This window comes from Haliotis rufescens, unplaced genomic scaffold, assembly GCF_023055435.1.
Source record: "Haliotis rufescens isolate VD_foot unplaced genomic scaffold, xgHalRufe1.0.p SCAF_1, whole genome shotgun sequence".
Taxonomy (NCBI): domain Eukaryota; kingdom Metazoa; phylum Mollusca; class Gastropoda; order Lepetellida; family Haliotidae; genus Haliotis; species Haliotis rufescens.
Window position 1 is genome coordinate 80,983,660 of NW_025963779.1, and position 16,460 is coordinate 81,000,119.

Here is a 16,460-nt window from a genome sequence, read left to right on the forward strand (position 1 = left end):
CAAGTAGTACTTTTGGGGAATGAACCACTATTTTATATACACAATATACACCTAGCTGGTTGTGTCGTACCAACTGCTATAATTCATGTTATTGTGGACAAGTATATTATCGGTAAACTACTCAAAAAAAGATCTGCCACCTTATTTAAAGCACTGCCCATTCCTAAGAAATGCATATGGTAGATTTGTGAAGATGAAAATCACTATTTGGCCGAGAAGTTACACGTAAGTTAAAGCGGTGATCTGATAGCGCTCGGTAATGGTCCAATAGCCAATTCCCTTACACTGATTTACCCACCTGAGAGACAAGCGAAACTGCCTCAATTGTTCAATGTTTAGAATGGAAAGAAAACTACCCACAAGTAGGATCACTTCAACTTTTGCTTTTTTCCCAGCAATATTCCAGAAGTTCCAGTCTTTGGTTTGTACATTTCACTACGTATGATGCACAGCAGTGCAGGCTCTTTCTGCCAAGGTTTCCAATAGGGTCCTACGACTCTTGCACGCGAGTTGTTGGATCAGGGTTACCACATTCAAGATTTCAAAAAGTATTATGGTGGCCACATATTTGTGACAAAAATGATGTCTGCCATTCGGTATTTTGACATATCGGGTGTTTTTTTTTCAGGTGAACAATTGACTTGCCTTTGCATGTGTTTCAGTGTGCCGGGTGCCAACGATGAGGCTGGTTACGCGCATCTTTTCGCGAACACCTGGTATCATCGCTGTTTGATGGGGATTCATTAACACATGACCTTGATACAGTCGGAATCGAACAATTGACTGTGCTTTTAGCAAATATCTGATTAGGGAAAGGTTTTCTCGCTTTTATGCATAGATGGTAATTTGTAAACATCATAAATTTGTTTATACCCGTTACTTATTGACGTGTCTATAAAATGCAGGTAAACCCTAAGGGTTCCCATGTAGCTACTCAAGAATGACTTGCAGGGTACATGTCCGTGTACTGTGCTCGAAACGCGACTGCAAGGTTACTTTAGCGGACTATCCTCCTATTCAGAAACCATCACCATGGTACCCGTGAAGATCCGGGGTAGAATAGGTCTTCAGCAACCCATGCTTGCCGTAAAAGGCGACTAATGCTTGTCCTAAGAGGCGTCTAACGGGATCAGTTGGTCGGGCTCGCTGACGCATGTCATCGTATCCCAATTGCGTGGATCGATGCTCATGATGTCAATCACTGGAATGTCTGTTCCAGACTCGATTATCTACAGACCGTCGTGATAACAGCTGGAATATTACTGCGTTAAACAACACAAACACACGAACACTCAATGCAATATTTATGGAGCGATCGTATATAATGTAATGGAAAATCAACACGCCATTTACAGTTTATTTACAGCATTCATACCCGTCGTATACAACAAGTATACGGACGTTTACAAATTCGATCTCTTCCTTTCTGTCCCTCCGGTTGCCACGCCCCTCTGAACATGGGAATACATTTCCTCCTGTCCAGCATTAGCCTCATCCACGCTCATCCTCCGGGGCGTGGCAGCGTCCATCACGTCCAGCTTGTCGACACTCGGTCGCCGGTCCAAGCTAATCCTAGGAAAGAATGCTGGGTAATAAAATTCCGGTCGATGACCTCTTGGAACGACAGGTTCTTTCGGATGTTTTCGGCTTGTTCCGGTAAGTTCCGGAACGAAGAGTATGATGGCCATGATGGTGAGTAGAGTGAGAAGAACCAACCACAGAATGAGACCAATCATCACGTGACGTGTTACCAAGGGAACGGTGGACATTGAACCTGACGAAGAAAGCAAAGAAGCCCAATATGAATAGTTTAAGTGAAAATGATAAATCCACAACACAAACAAAAATTATCTTACTTGGGGAAAAAGTGTTTCCTCTGGTATACTGACATCACGTTTTGTATACTCAATATATGATTTGTTTCTCCCATAAGGCGATGGCGTGGTCAACCCCACCGCCACGTTTAACACAAACAACTATCCCCGTCATGACATTTATAGAAGTGAGATTTCTCCCATAAGGCGATGGCGTGGTCAACCCCACCGCCACGTTTAACACAAACAACTATCCCCGTCATGACATTTATAGAAGTGAGATTTCTCCCATAAGGCGATGGCGTGGTCAACCCCACCGCCACGTTTAACACAAACAACTATCCCCGTCATGACATTTATAGAAGTGAGATTTCTCCCATAAGGCGATGGCGTGGTCAACCCCACCGCCACGTTTAACACAAACAACTATCCCCGTCATGACATTTATAGAAGTGAGATTTCTCCCATAAGGCGATGGCGTGGTCAACCCCACCGCCACGTTTAACACAAACAACTATCCCCGTCATGACATTTATAGAAGTGAGATTTCTCCCATAAGGCGATGGCGTGGTCAACCCCACCGCCACGTTTAACACAAACAACTATCCCCGTCATGACATTTATAGAAGTGAGATTTTAAAAACGTAAGTTCCGTCTGAAATAAGGATTGGGTGGTCACAATGTGTGACCATGAGGACTGTTGTCCTATCCCGATGGTGTGGACGGTGTTCATGACGTCAACCACTATTTGAAGGCCCAAATGTTTTTTTCAGCTGATTGGTGTAAAACAACCTGCACTCATTTGCTCCGATCTCAATGACATCGTACTCATTAGTGCAATGTTCAAGTCAGTGCAATTATAACTCAGCCTGAAAATAATCGAGCTTGGACCAGGCAAACGTATGAATGAAATCATGAGCAACAGTCCACACAATCAACCAAGTCACCAAACCTGTCCATCTGATCCTCTTACGACAAAAATGGGGCACAGGGACCTAACCTCCCCGCGGGGGACTTACTCATGAGACGCGCGACGATCGACCCCTCCTCCCAGGGTCCGGCACAGTAGTAGTCGCCCCACGTGTTGATGCACGTCTGCCCCGCCCCACATCGGCTCCCGCTCTGTTTGCACTCGTCCACGTCTGGTATATACGGAATAGTGACACAGCATATTGATTATTCATCTGACAAGTGAGTGAGTGACTTGGGTTTAACGCTGATTTAAGCAAATTGTGGCGAATGGATCACAGTACGTGTTTGTGTGTTTGTTGTTTAACACCGCACTCCTACAATATTCCAGCCATATGATGGCGGTCTGTAATTAATCGATCTGGACCAGACATTCCAGTGATTGACATCATGTGCATCGATCAACGCAACTGGGATACGATGACATGTATCAACAAAGTCAGCGAGCCTGACCACCCGATCCCGTTAGTCGCCTCTTACGACAAGCATGGGTTGCTGAAGACCTATTCTAACCCGGATCTTCACGGGTCACAGTTTAACTGTCCGGATGTATAAACTGTCAAAGTGACTTGTCGCTACACAGACCTAGATCCCCGATCAAAATTGGCATCGATATATGCTTCAGCACAATGCATGCTTGGGATTTGTCCCGAGGGAGCTAAAGTCAATCGTAGGTTCGAACCCTAGCTGCAGATTTGCCCTAGTTATATTTCTTAGTTTGTCAGCATCAAGCCTGTAGGTTTCACAAACACTGGGAGATGTCAGGGAGGCGTGCATCACTTTGGGTTTCCCCCCCACACCAAGCCGACATGCCGTTGATATAACTGGAATACTCCCCATAGGCGTTAAACCAAATTCCCTGAGTCACTAATATCAATCGTTGTCTTCGTCTTCATCAGGCGAGAAGACGCAGAGCTATACACTCCTTAACGATGTCAGACTTTGCATGTCAAGTTTTGTTCGAAAAATATTAACAAGATTCCTGTTCAAATAAAATGTTCAGATGTTTAATTTGAGCCCAACTTAGTTTTTGACTCACCGTTACACCTGTAGAGATCCTTGGACAAGACAAGGCCGAGAGGACAGTCACACCGGAAGCTGCCAACTGTGTTGATACAGTCGTGCTGACACATCCCGTTCCTGAAGAAGCACTCGTCTATGTCTGAAACAAAGGAACCCTTCACGCGATGTTCCGTCCTTAAGTTTGGTTGTTTGTCATTTAACGCCGTACGCCGTGTTAGCCATCAATTCAAATGTATCCTGAACTCGTTATCACAAGGTAACAGATCATTTTACAGTCCACATCTTCCTAGCCACATTAGTGTGAGTGAGTTGGGTTTAACGCCGCTTTTAACAGTATTCAAGTTATATCACGGCGTGTCAGCTTAATGTGGGAGGAGAGCCCGAAGTGATGCAGGTCTCAGACGTTTACCGCTTCGGTGAAACCCACGAGCACGGGTATGGTGCTGACAAACCTAGAAACATAATCAGGGCGAACCGGGATTCGAACCCACAATCATAGGTTTGTGGCGTACCCAAGGGACACAACTCTGCACAGCGAATCGCGGCGCCTTAGACGACTGGGCCACCCGTGCCCCCCTTAGCCACATTAAAACACACCCCGGAAAATAGTTGAGGTCACCCCGTCTAATATCACGACATTACATCATGCATCATTTGTAAATATCTACAAACACCTTTACCGCTTTTAGTGAACCCGCAATTCCAGGTATCAGGTGCAAAGATCATAATTGGGGCGAATCTTGAAATCGAACCCACTACCAGAGGATCCTTGTGGAGTGGATGAGTGAGTATGGTTTTACGCCGCTTTTAGCACTATTCCAACGATATCACCAGAAATGGGCTTCACATATTGTACCTATATAAGGGAATCGAACATGGGCCTTCGCCGGGACGAGCGAACGCTTTAAACCCCTAGGTTCCCCCACCGCCCCAGGATCCTTATGGTCGCAACTCGAATTACCCTTGGCCCCTTGGTAACACTGTGACCTACCAAGACACGTGTAGCCATCCTTCAACCGATATCCGGGTCTGCACGTACAGGTTGCCGCCAGGCCGTTGCTCGTACAACCCTGCTCACACGTCACGTTCATCTGCTTACATAGATCTAAAAAACAATGCCATTGAATGCTTTTTTTGTTTTGTTTTGTTTTGTTTATTGTTTAATGCCGCACTCGGCAATATTCCAGCTATATGACGACGGTCTGTAAATAATCCGAGTCTGGACCAGACAATACAGTGATTTACATCATGAACATCGATCCATGCAATTGGAATACGTTGACATGCATCAATCATGTCAGCGAGCCTGATCACCCGATCCCGTTAGTCGCCTCTTACGACAAGCATGGGTTGTCGAAGACCTATTCTAACCCGGATCTTCACGGGTACCCTGATAACGGTACTGAATAGAAGGGTACTCAACTAATATGACATTGCAGTCGTGTTTCGAGTAGAACACACAGAAACGTACCCAGCAAGACATTATTGAGTTACTGTTATTTATTTAATTTTTTTAATTACTGTAGCTGGGTACCCTGATATTATACCTGCATTTTGTGCAAATGGCTGTTATCATAGTCACGTCAATAAGTAACGGGTATAAACAAAAATATGTTTACCCATTTCCAGACTTTATATGTAGGATCGACAAAACCCTTTCATAATCAACAGAATATTTGCTGAAAACTTTAAAAAAACGTTCGATTCCGCCTAAAACAAGGTCATATGTTAATGAATCTCCATCAAACAGCGATGATACCAGGTGTTCGCGAAAAGATGAGGGTAACCACCCTCAGCACCTGTCAGCAGCCGGCAACGTTTGACATATTTCTTTCCATTTAATCTCTATTAGATAAATACAAAGCACTGCGCATAGGTAAACAAAGGCGAGATCGATCCCAACAAATAAATTCACCAAAACAGTTTGGTTTGGTTGGTTTGTTGTTTAACGCCGCACTCAGCAATATTCCAGCTATATGATGGCAGTCTGTAAATAATCGAGTCTGGACCAGACAATTCAGTGATTGACACTATGAGCATCGATCCACGCAATTGGGATACGATGACATGTATCAACCTATAGTCACCGAGCCTGATCCCGTTACTCGCCTCTTACGACAATGTGAGTGAGTGAGTATGGTTTTACGCCGCTTTTAGCAATATTCCAGCAATATCACGGCGGGGGACACCAGAAATGGGCTTCACACATTGTACCCATGTCGGGAATCGAACCCGGGTCTTCGGCGTGACGAGCGAACGCTTTAACCACTAGGCTACCCGACCGCCCCCCTCTTACGACAAGCATAGTCGCCTTTTACGGCAAGCATGGGTTACTGAAGACCTATTCTACCCCGGATCCTTACGGGTCTCACCAAAACAGACAGTGACTAGAATCCTCCCCGCGCAACAGAAATATGACGTATCCTACCAAGAACCAGTCTGAATAAGAATAGATTTAAAACAGCCTGTTTCATATTCGTTGAGCTGCCGCTACGAAAAAGAAACTACAGTAGGGGACCATCGGCTACACGCATGACAAATCAACTACAGCGAAGACATCTTACCGGCAGGCGTCCACATGTGACCTCGAGCTCCCCGCGCCCCATCAGCGCCTGTCATGCCAGTAGGTCCGCCATCTCCCTGGAGACCAATCCCTCCTGGTTTTCCTTGTGGCCCTATTTCACCTTCTGGTCCTCGTGGTCCCTGGTCCCCATCACGACCCTTTGGGGAGTCACCAGTCACACCCTGTACCCCTTGGGGTCCTCGACTACCCTTGCCACCCATCTCTCCAAGTGGCCCCTCACTTCCGGTTTCGCCAATTGGACCCTTGTCCCCAGGTTGACCAACTGTTCCGACTTGACCCGAAGCTCCAGCTTCTCCCTGTGGGCCAATCTTTCCCACGGGACCTAACTGACCCCTGCTTCCAACTGAGCCCTGTGGACCCACTGCGCCATCTGGCCCACGGTCGCCCTGGCAACAGACCAAGTATACGTCGTTCAGCAGCTAAGTCAACACCAAACACCAAAGTTTTATGCATTGAAATTACAAACCAGGTTTTGTTTGTTTGTTGTTAAACGCCACATTCAGCAATATTCCAAGTATATGGCGGCGGTCTGTAAATAATCGACAGTGATTGACATAATAAGCATCGATCTACGAAATTGAGAAACGATATGACATGCATGAACGACCGGCTCCCGTCAGTCGGATCTTCACGGGTGATAAATAAGGTACTAAATAGTGAGTGAGTGAGTGAGTGAGTATGGTTTTACGCCGCCTTTAGCAATATTCCAGCAACATCACGGCGGGGGGATACCAAAAATAGGCTATACACATTGTACCCATGTCGGGAATCGAACCGGGTCTTCGGCGTGACGAGCGAACGCTTTAACCACTAGGCTACCCGACCGCCCCAGGTACTAAATAGAAGAACGTTGGTGTTAAGACGAACCTTTTAGTAGTAATGAATTGACGATAGCACGATTGAGTGACCGCCCAACAAACCTAGAAACATAATCTGGGCGAACCGGGATTCGAACCCACAATCATAGGTTTCTGGCGTGCCCAACGGACGCAACTCTGCACAGCGAATCGCGGCGCCGGAGACGACTGGGCCCCCCGTGCCCCCCAAGAACCATCTTTAACCTCTTGACGCGGTCGGGGATCGAACCACCGACCTTCTGTGCTGAATTCAATTATAGGTCTCTAACACGGTGAAATAATTTTGAGAAACTGTCAGTTCATGTTCCCCGAGGTACCGGTGGACAATGAATTTGTCTTGCCGCACACCTGATTATGTCTTATGCATGGATGCTTTGGTCCCAATCGGTAAGAATACCCCAGTTAGGCATTTACAAGGCCAATACAAGCACCTGCGGCCCCGGCTCCCCAGTTCGGCCCTGGTCTCCTTTGTCCCCGCCTTCTCCCGTGGGTCCTGGCAGCCCCTGGATGCCCTGGGTACCGGTCGCCCCGGTCGCCCCTCTCGATCCCGGTGGCACGAGGAAGGACTCTGAAAGTGGAATGAGTGAGTGAACGGTTTGATGCCGCTTTGACGGCGTGACATACATGTGGGAGGAAATCCCGGTCGGAGACGTTTGCCACTTTAGTGTTACCCATGATCAGCGGATTGGTGGAAATACACGTGGTGGAGATACAAGAGAGTCAGTTTGGTGTAACGACAGTATTGGGGCGTATTTCACTTATATCACTGTGTTTTAGCTTCAGGAAAGCCCGAAGTGATGCTAGTCTTAGACGTTTACCACATTGGTGAAGCCCACGAGCACGGGCATGGTGCTGACAAACCAAGAAACAAAATCAGGGAATTTGGCATTCGTACCTGCGATCCCAGGTTTCTGGCACACATAAGGGACGCAACTCTGCAAAGCCAATGGCGACGCTTTAGATGACTTGACTTGGCCCCGCAAGAGATCAAGATTTGTTGTTTGTTTTTTTTCGGTTTACGCTGCACTCAGCATTATTCCAGCTATACACGACAATCGAGACTTGACAAGACAATCCAGTAATTGTAATCATGAGCATCGATCTACGCAATTGGGATACGAAAACATGCATAAACCAAGTCAGCAAACCTGACCACCCTATCCTGTTAATCGCCTCTTTCGACAAGCATAGGTTGCTGAAGACCAATTCTAACCCGGATCTTCAAGGGTGTAAGAGATTACGAAGCAGGGGTGTGTCTAGGGCTGTACGTCAACGTCTCGCATGTATCTCACCAACAATGGCTACCTCCACAGCAAAGAGGTACGTAGTCTGGAGGGCGCTGAAGATTTGGGTGGAGTTGACGGCAGGGGGGCTGGAGGAGAAGAAGTCGTGGAAGACTGTCTGGGACCGTCTCTCGTCGGACACAAACATGTAGGGCACACACGTGCTGCTGTCGTCCAGGGTGGAGAACCCCACCTTGTCAGCCGAAGTCACTGGGATGGGGTTAGATGAGGGAACCTAGGCAACGTAATTAGGATTGATGAGTGAGTTTGGTTTAACGTCGCTTTGAACAGTATTTTAATTATATCAACTTAATGTGGGAGGAAGGCCATGAATGACTCTGGGACGTTCACTTCGGTGAAACCCACGAGCACTGGATGGTGCTGACAAACCTTGAAACATAAACGGGGCAAACAGGGATTCGAATCCACAACTATAGGCCCCGCATGCACAAAAAACGCAACTCTGCAAAGCGAATTGCAGCGCCTGAGACGTATGGACCACCCGTGACCCCTTACTGGGATTGCAGAGACGGAACCAGTTTACAGATCATCTGAATGAGTTGCGTCCCTTGGGCACGCCAGAAACCTAGGACTATGGGTTCGAATCCCGGTTCGGCCCGATTATGTTTCTAAGTTTGTCAGCACCACATCCGTGCTCGTGGGTTTCACCGAAGTGGTAAATGTCAGGGACCTGTATCACTTCAGAATGTCCTCCCATTAATCTGAAACGCTGTGAAATAACTGGCATACTGTCAAAAGCGGCGTCAAACCCAACTCATGTTTGGAAACCGTGCGGGGTAAACAAATTTTGAATATTGTTATTTTTCAATCCATATTATTCGCTACCGGTGTCGGTGGTTAAAATTGTTTCCTGCTAAAATCAAATGCCAATTGGTGCTTCAGATGTGTAAAGAAACCATACAACCAACGAACCTATTTTCGTATCGTTGTTTCGACTGATCTGAAGTGTACACTTCGTCTACCATATGCAAGTACATGAAAATATCCCTTCTCTTTTGATGTCAAAAAATTGCAGTAGCACTGAGCTAACGACATTATGTGCTGAGAATGTAGAACATCAAAATTAAAAAAAAGGGAATGATATACCAGGACATTGGCTGCTTATATAACTAATCGCTGGTCCAAACGCTAATTACACGCCGCCGAAAGATAGCGTTACTATAACTGACTGCATCGTTAACAGCATTCACCCTCTCACTCTACGTACATGGAAATAGCCGGTAGTATTTGACATGAAGTTCGTCTCTCCAAGCAGATCGTAGGACCGACCGGAAGTAGGCCGCCATATCTGTAGTTTGATTGGACAGTTCGCTTTGGCCAGCCTGACGTAATATCCGCTGACCATGCCCCCGGTAAGCATGAGACCCTCCAGGATGATAGTGATCTTCCCTGCTGATGCCAGTTTATCTGTGTTCACGTGGTGACCGATCACTCCTGTGGACGAGGGCAATGGATTGAAAGAATAGATTGTAAGATATGACATGAAACGGGAGGGTAGTAGGTCAACGAACATCTGAGAAAGAAAGATGCAAGACAGTAAAACAACATACTTGATAAGCAAATCGTGCTAGTTTCTATCATTTAGGGAGTAACACTAATACGTTACATCAACATTCAAAAGTTAAAACTATCTTACAAAATTTCGTCGAAAATGCAAAATGTAACATATTGCCTTTATATAACAAAAATATGAAGTCTTAGAATGGCAGCGAGAAGTAATACATAAGGAAGAGAATTTATGGATGTCAACTTTTTTTACTTATCTATCTACGAACCAGTGGCAGAGGCACCAGCAGCGCAATTTCCGACCCCAAAGGATGTATGTACCACACCCCTGGCAACTGTGGCCACCGATACATTGGAGAAACCTTTAGACCCCTCATCACCAGATTCACAGAACATCATTTCCCGAGCACAACTTGAACCGCGACTTTTCATCAAAACCTAGTTCAAGTATTAACCAAGGGCTGAAGTTGTGACTTTTAGAGTACCTGACATAGAAATATCAAGTTCTGACTCCCAATTGCATGGTAGTGTTTTGATAGCTCAATAATTACTCTTGAATATGGACATACAGATAAGATATAAAAAATTACGAATTTGTGGGGGTCGGGGAGATTTGTCATCTTCTGATTTCTCGGTAACTTGTTACAAGTACATGGACGTATACATGCTCTCTGCTTCCTAACATTCACTCATACGATGAAGGAGTAAGCATATACTCCGAAACGTTGTGTTCCCCATAATAAAGAAATTGACATCCATACATTCTCCTCCCTCACAAAAAATATACATAAGCAAATAAGCTCAGAGTTTCTTTAACACGTACTTCTTGTAACAGTCAAAAAAGTATTATCTTCGGGATATATTTATGTCAAAGCAGAATGAGACGACCATGCAATAATGAAACGCGTTCCTTTTGTATGTAAGTTATCAAGCAATCTCAGTGAGTGAGATGGGTTTAACACCGCTTTTAACAGTATTCCAGTCATATCACGGCGTGTCAGCTTAATGTGGGAGGAAAGCCCAAAGTGATGCAGGTCCCTGACATTTACCACTTCGGTGAAACCCACGAGCACGGGTATGGTGCTGACAAACCTAGAAACACAATCGGGGCGAACGTGGATTCGAACCCACAATCATAGGTTTCTTGCATGCCCAAGGGACGCAACTCCGCACAGCGAATCGCGGCGTCTTAGACGACTGGGCCACCCGTGCCCCCTCAAGCAATCTCAGCTGAGGACGAACATCTGTCATTTGGTATGAAGTGAGACGTACTTTCTGTGCCCGCCATGAAGAACTTCCGATGCTGGTTGCCATCTGATAACAGAACAGAGTTAACACTACAATGTAGAATGTTATTTTCTAAACTGTCTGGACATCCGATGAAAGAAATTTCTTTCGTCATGTTCAATATTGCCAACATGGTAAGTAAAGTGTTAATGGTGAAATGTTAAGAGGGGAATGGGGGAATGACTTGTGATTTAACGCTGCGTCCAGTTATATCACGGCATGGCACAGCTTGATGGGGGAAAAGTGACGCAGTAGACGTTTACAACTGGAATGGTATTGACATTCAAATGTCGAGTCCAGGAAAGTAGCCCACGATCATAGGATCCCAGCAGCTAAGGGGGGCAACTCTGCAGATTCCCGGCTCCTTGAACACAGCCAGCAGACTTGTGTATTCGGTGAGTGAGTGAGTGAGTTTGGTTTTACGCCGCTTTTAGCAATATTCCAGCAATATCACGGCGGGGCACACCAGAAATGGGCTTCACACATTGTACCCATGTCGGGAATCGAACCCGGGTCTTCGGCGTGACGAGCGAACGCTTTAACCACTAGGCTACCCGACCGCCCTCTTGTGTATTCGGCTGGTCACAGAATACACGTTCAGCCTTAGTCAGTGCACCGGATAATTGTTTAACTAAATGAGTTCAGTTCTGCTCGTTTGTTGAACTGACGAGTACTGGTATGATATTGCGCCGCCATTATTACAACATAACCGAGAATTCGGGTGCGTTATTTTCAGCAAATGACAATGCAGGATTTGCAGGAAATCCATTTTCTGCTGGAGCGAATGATATATTCCCGTCGTTAAAGCGGATGGTAATCCCCGATACGGTATACAGAAGTTCAACTTTGTTTTAAAGAATATTTTTGAGAATAAATAGACGAAATACGGTAACAATTAAATATGAGTGCGTATAGCATTGCCCGCGTATTTGATACGGTTGTAATTTGCAATCCATCCATAATTGGCTTTTTTATCCGTACGATACGGCATCTATCTGGAGCACGGTAGTATGAAAACCATCCCCTCAACTTGAGAGAGGTATTTCGGTTTAAAGCAGCATTGAACAGTATTCCAGTTACATCACGGCCACGACCAGTCAGCTTGATGTTGGAGGAAACCCCAAGTAATGCAGAGCTTAGGCGTTTACCACTGTGGTGGGTGGGTGGGTGAGTGAGTGAGTGAGTGAGTGGGTGAGTGAGTGAGTGAGTGAGTGAGTGGGTGAGTGAGTGAGTGAGTGAGTGAGTGAGTGAGTGAGTGAGTGGGGTTTAACGCCGCTTTTAATAGTATTACAGTTACTAGTATGTCGCGGCGTGTCAGCTTAATGTAGAGGAAAGCCCGAAGTGATGCAGGTCTCAGACGTTTACCACTTCGATGAAACCCACGAGCACGGGTATGGTGCTGACAAACCAAGAAACATAATCGGAGTACCACTGTGGTGAAACCCACGAGCTCGAGTATGCTGCCGACAAATCAAGAAAGTATGATCACAGGCCTCCGGCACGGCCAAGGGACGCAACTCTGCACTGTGGAATGATGAGTCGCGTTTACTTTTTGTTACCTAAGGTTTTATTAGAAAGAGGAATGAAAAGGTGATATTTCACTTTCCGATCATTCCTAAATAAATGAATTAAACAGAAGAGTTTTGATGGGTATTTCGCTGTCCAGTTAAATGGAAGCAATGTTAATAAGTGCCAGGGGCTATTATGACTACGGGTTGAGTGAGTGAGTGAGTGAGTTGAGTTAAACGCCGCTTTTAACAGTATTCCAGTTATATCACGGCGTGTCAGCTTAATGTGGGAGGAAAGCCCGAAGTGATGCAGACGTTTACCGCTTCGGTGAAACCCACGAGCACGGGTATGGTGCTGACAAACCTAGAAACATAATCGGGGCGAACCGGGATTCGAACCCACAATCATAGGTTTCTGGCGTGCCCATAGACGCAACTCTGCACAGCGAATCGCGGTGCCTTAGACGACTGGGCCACCTGTGCCCCCTGATGACTACGGTCACACAAAGTGCTTTATATGGTAGATACCCACAAGGCTGAAGGATAATAGAAGACGTACATTTCACCATGATGCCTATGCCGTATCGGTATGTCTTTTTGTACTTGTCGAACGTGTAGGTGTTGCCCTGTACCGGTGGAATGCCGTCACTGTAGCTGTAACGGAGGGTCGGGGTCTCATCTCCCGGGTTAGTGACCAAGGTATAGACCACACAGGAATGGGCGGAACTGAGAGACGAAAACCCCAGCCTGTCACCATTGAAGATGTTGAATTGTTCCGATTCTTCCAGAGGGATCTGAAAGGTGGGCTATCAGTAGTGCATAGTACAGAGAGGTATGATGTGGAATTAACTGTAAAATATTTCAAAATATAAAAAAAACACATTTGGGGCAAAGACAATAAATCATATGACATTGACACGTTCTGATGACCTTTGCTACAGGTCGGAGATAGTGGGTATTCACTTGGTGGCTACCAACCTTCAGACCGGTGACGTTCTGTGTTAGAATAGGTCTTCAGCAACCCATGCTTGCCGTAAGAAGCGACTATGCTTGTCATAAGAGGCGGCTAACGGGATCGAGTGGTCAGGCTCGCTGACTTGGTTAATGGATGTCATCGTATCTCAATTTCGTAGATCGATGTTCATGATTGTCTGATTGTCTTGCCCAGACTCGAATATTTACAGACCGCCTTCATAGCTGGAATATTGCTGAGTACGGCTTTAAACAACAAACAAACCAAATACATGATAATTTAAACTGTTATTCGCCCTATTTTATAATGTCGACCTGCCTATACCGGTAAATGCTATCACACACATACGCACGTTCACACAAGGGCACGCATACGCACACATGGTGTTTCAACAGGGTGCACTGCTTATGGCGCAACCAACCACTCCATGTCGCGATCCAAAATATAGCTGGGAACTATGGAAGTATCGTATTATTTAAACTGTAACACTTACATAGTTAGGTCCCACAGAAGATGAACTGAGTTCTTTCTCAAAAAGGAGATTATACTTGAGATACGACAATCTCCTCCATATCTGTAATTTGATTGGGCAGTTGGCAGTAGCCATGGTGACGTAGAACCCTGTGACGACATCAATGGCCAGGGGCAGCCCTTCCAGGACGATTGACGTGTATCCACCGTCTGATGGGGTTGATGACGACACTTTATAGCCAATGAAATCTGTAAATATCATGATTATAAAGAGAATGAGTGAGGTTGGAAGTATAAAAGCGAAGACATATTACCAGCTATCAACACCTTTTTGTGACTTGCAATACATTATAGTATTTCTAAGTGTCGTTCCCGCGTCTTTAATATAACGTATTTTAACATAATAACACGTTTCAAGATTTGGAAATTAATTCCAGTCTTCTCGGTTAAATTTTACTTCACTTTATGTGAGTGAATGAGTATGGTTTTACGCCGCTTAAAGCACTATCCCAGCGATATCACGGGGACACCAGAAATGGGCTTCACACATTGTATCCAATGATATACCCGGGCGTTCGGCGTACATCGCCTATGTAATATTCCAGCCAAATCAAAGCGTTGGGTCAGCAGTCACACCTAGTACCTATATTGGGAATCGAACCCGAAACTTCGACGTGACGAGCTAGTGCTTTAGCCACACAGGTAGATGGCGTATAATACGGCAATCAAAACATGGTATGTCCCAAATAGGGGTATTTTAGATACCCCGAATGGCGTATAATATCATTAACAATTCAGATATTTTCAATACTAATCTGTTTCCATAATACTCCGCTATATTTTAACACTTGGAAATGTTTCTAAAATAACATTTCACGAAATTAATGTTGTTAAGATATAACTCGGGAGATTATGAATATCTATACTCAACTTAAGCATATATAACACCTCAGTTTAATGATTAAGATCCCTGCTATTTTATTATGTCCTCTATCATACGAGACTTGCATATCAGAAGACCTGTGAAGATCTGGGGTAGTATAGGTTTTCAGCAACCCATTCTTACCATAAACGGCGACTAACCTTGTCGTAAGAGGCGACTAACGGGATCGGGTGGTCGGGATCGGGTGGTCAGGCTCGCTGACTTAGTTGATGCATGTCATGTATCCCAATGAAGTAGATCGATGCTCATGATATCAATCACTGGATTGTCTGGTCCAGACTCGATTTTTTACAGACCGCCGTCATATAGCTGGAATATTGCTGAGTGCGGCGTAAAAACATAAATAAACAAACAAAGCATATCAGAAAGTGTAAAGACGATATAGGCTTTGTTCTTACCTTCGCTCGCCACACTGACGAGGGAGGACATCAACACAATCCATAGAGGGTGGAGCGCCATGCTGGACTGTCAAACAGAAGAGACGGTGTTGGCAAAACCAACTTAATCTTACTGTATTAGGTCATACATATACTAGCGGAGAGTGTGACAGTAAGTCATGCAGAAAAGCGTATATCCCTCTCCATAATTATCTTTTTTATGAAGTCACCATCCCACAATTTTAGTAGAAGAAGATAAATTTCTTTGAATTCTAACCCAAGTGGAAGATTTCAACCCGTAACCCCTGCTTCAATCTGTGCCTGGGTTAGTGCAACCTAATCCTAACACAACATAATAATGTTATAATATCTCCAGCCACGCGTTATGATTTTTAAAAAGCAGAGGTTAGGGCTGACGTTTTACCCCGTAAAGACAGCACCGGCCATTTGTAGGATGACCCGTCAACTTTAAATGTATCATCCATGAGCTTGGCACTTACCACAGCCAGGTTTTTACATGGCGACTCTCCCCCTTCTCTCCCACCCCCGATTTCCACTTGTAAGGCCTAATCGAGAGACGCTGAGGAGATATATCTTTACTGATTTGAAATGAGTTTATAATAATCAACATACGGGTAAACAACAAATGAACTCACTCTTCATCGGTTAGGCAAGCGACGCACTTTTAAAAATCCAAGTTGGGTGAAATGTAATCACTGTAGATCACGTGTCATGAATGAGAATCTTGAAAAAAGCGTGCATCAAAGAGACCCAACAACGCCCAACAGATTTTCATTCCCTAGCCTTGATTGCCGAAGCGCTCGTATAATCACACCCCAACGCC

General features: G+C 45.3%; 1 protein-coding gene across 4 annotated transcripts; it reads right to left on the reverse strand.

Moving 5' to 3' along the window:
- Positions 1 to 1,344: 1,344 nt before the first annotated feature.
- LOC124143735 lies at positions 1,345 to 16,361 on the reverse strand. 4 transcript variants are annotated; one of them, XM_046512797.2, is made up of 13 exons: positions 16,273 to 16,361; positions 15,638 to 15,704; positions 14,319 to 14,545; positions 13,412 to 13,646; positions 11,330 to 11,371; positions 9,759 to 9,985; positions 8,540 to 8,765; positions 7,679 to 7,815; positions 6,371 to 6,776; positions 4,798 to 4,911; positions 3,823 to 3,945; positions 2,834 to 2,956; positions 1,345 to 1,774 (listed from the first exon to the last, which is right to left on the reverse strand). In XM_046512797.2, the coding sequence occupies exons 2-13, from the start codon at positions 15,696 to 15,698 to the stop codon at positions 1,404 to 1,406; spliced, it is 2,292 nt and encodes a 763-aa protein (XP_046368753.2). In that variant the 5' UTR covers positions 15,699 to 15,704; positions 16,273 to 16,361; the 3' UTR covers positions 1,345 to 1,403. The 4 variants fall into 4 exon arrangements, with proteins under 4 accessions (XP_046368753.2, XP_046368751.2, XP_046368754.2 ...); XM_046512795.2 differs by having other exon boundaries at positions 16,250 to 16,312; XM_046512798.2 differs by lacking the exon at positions 16,273 to 16,361 and adding an exon at positions 16,117 to 16,202.
- Positions 16,362 to 16,460: the final 99 nt, after the last annotated feature.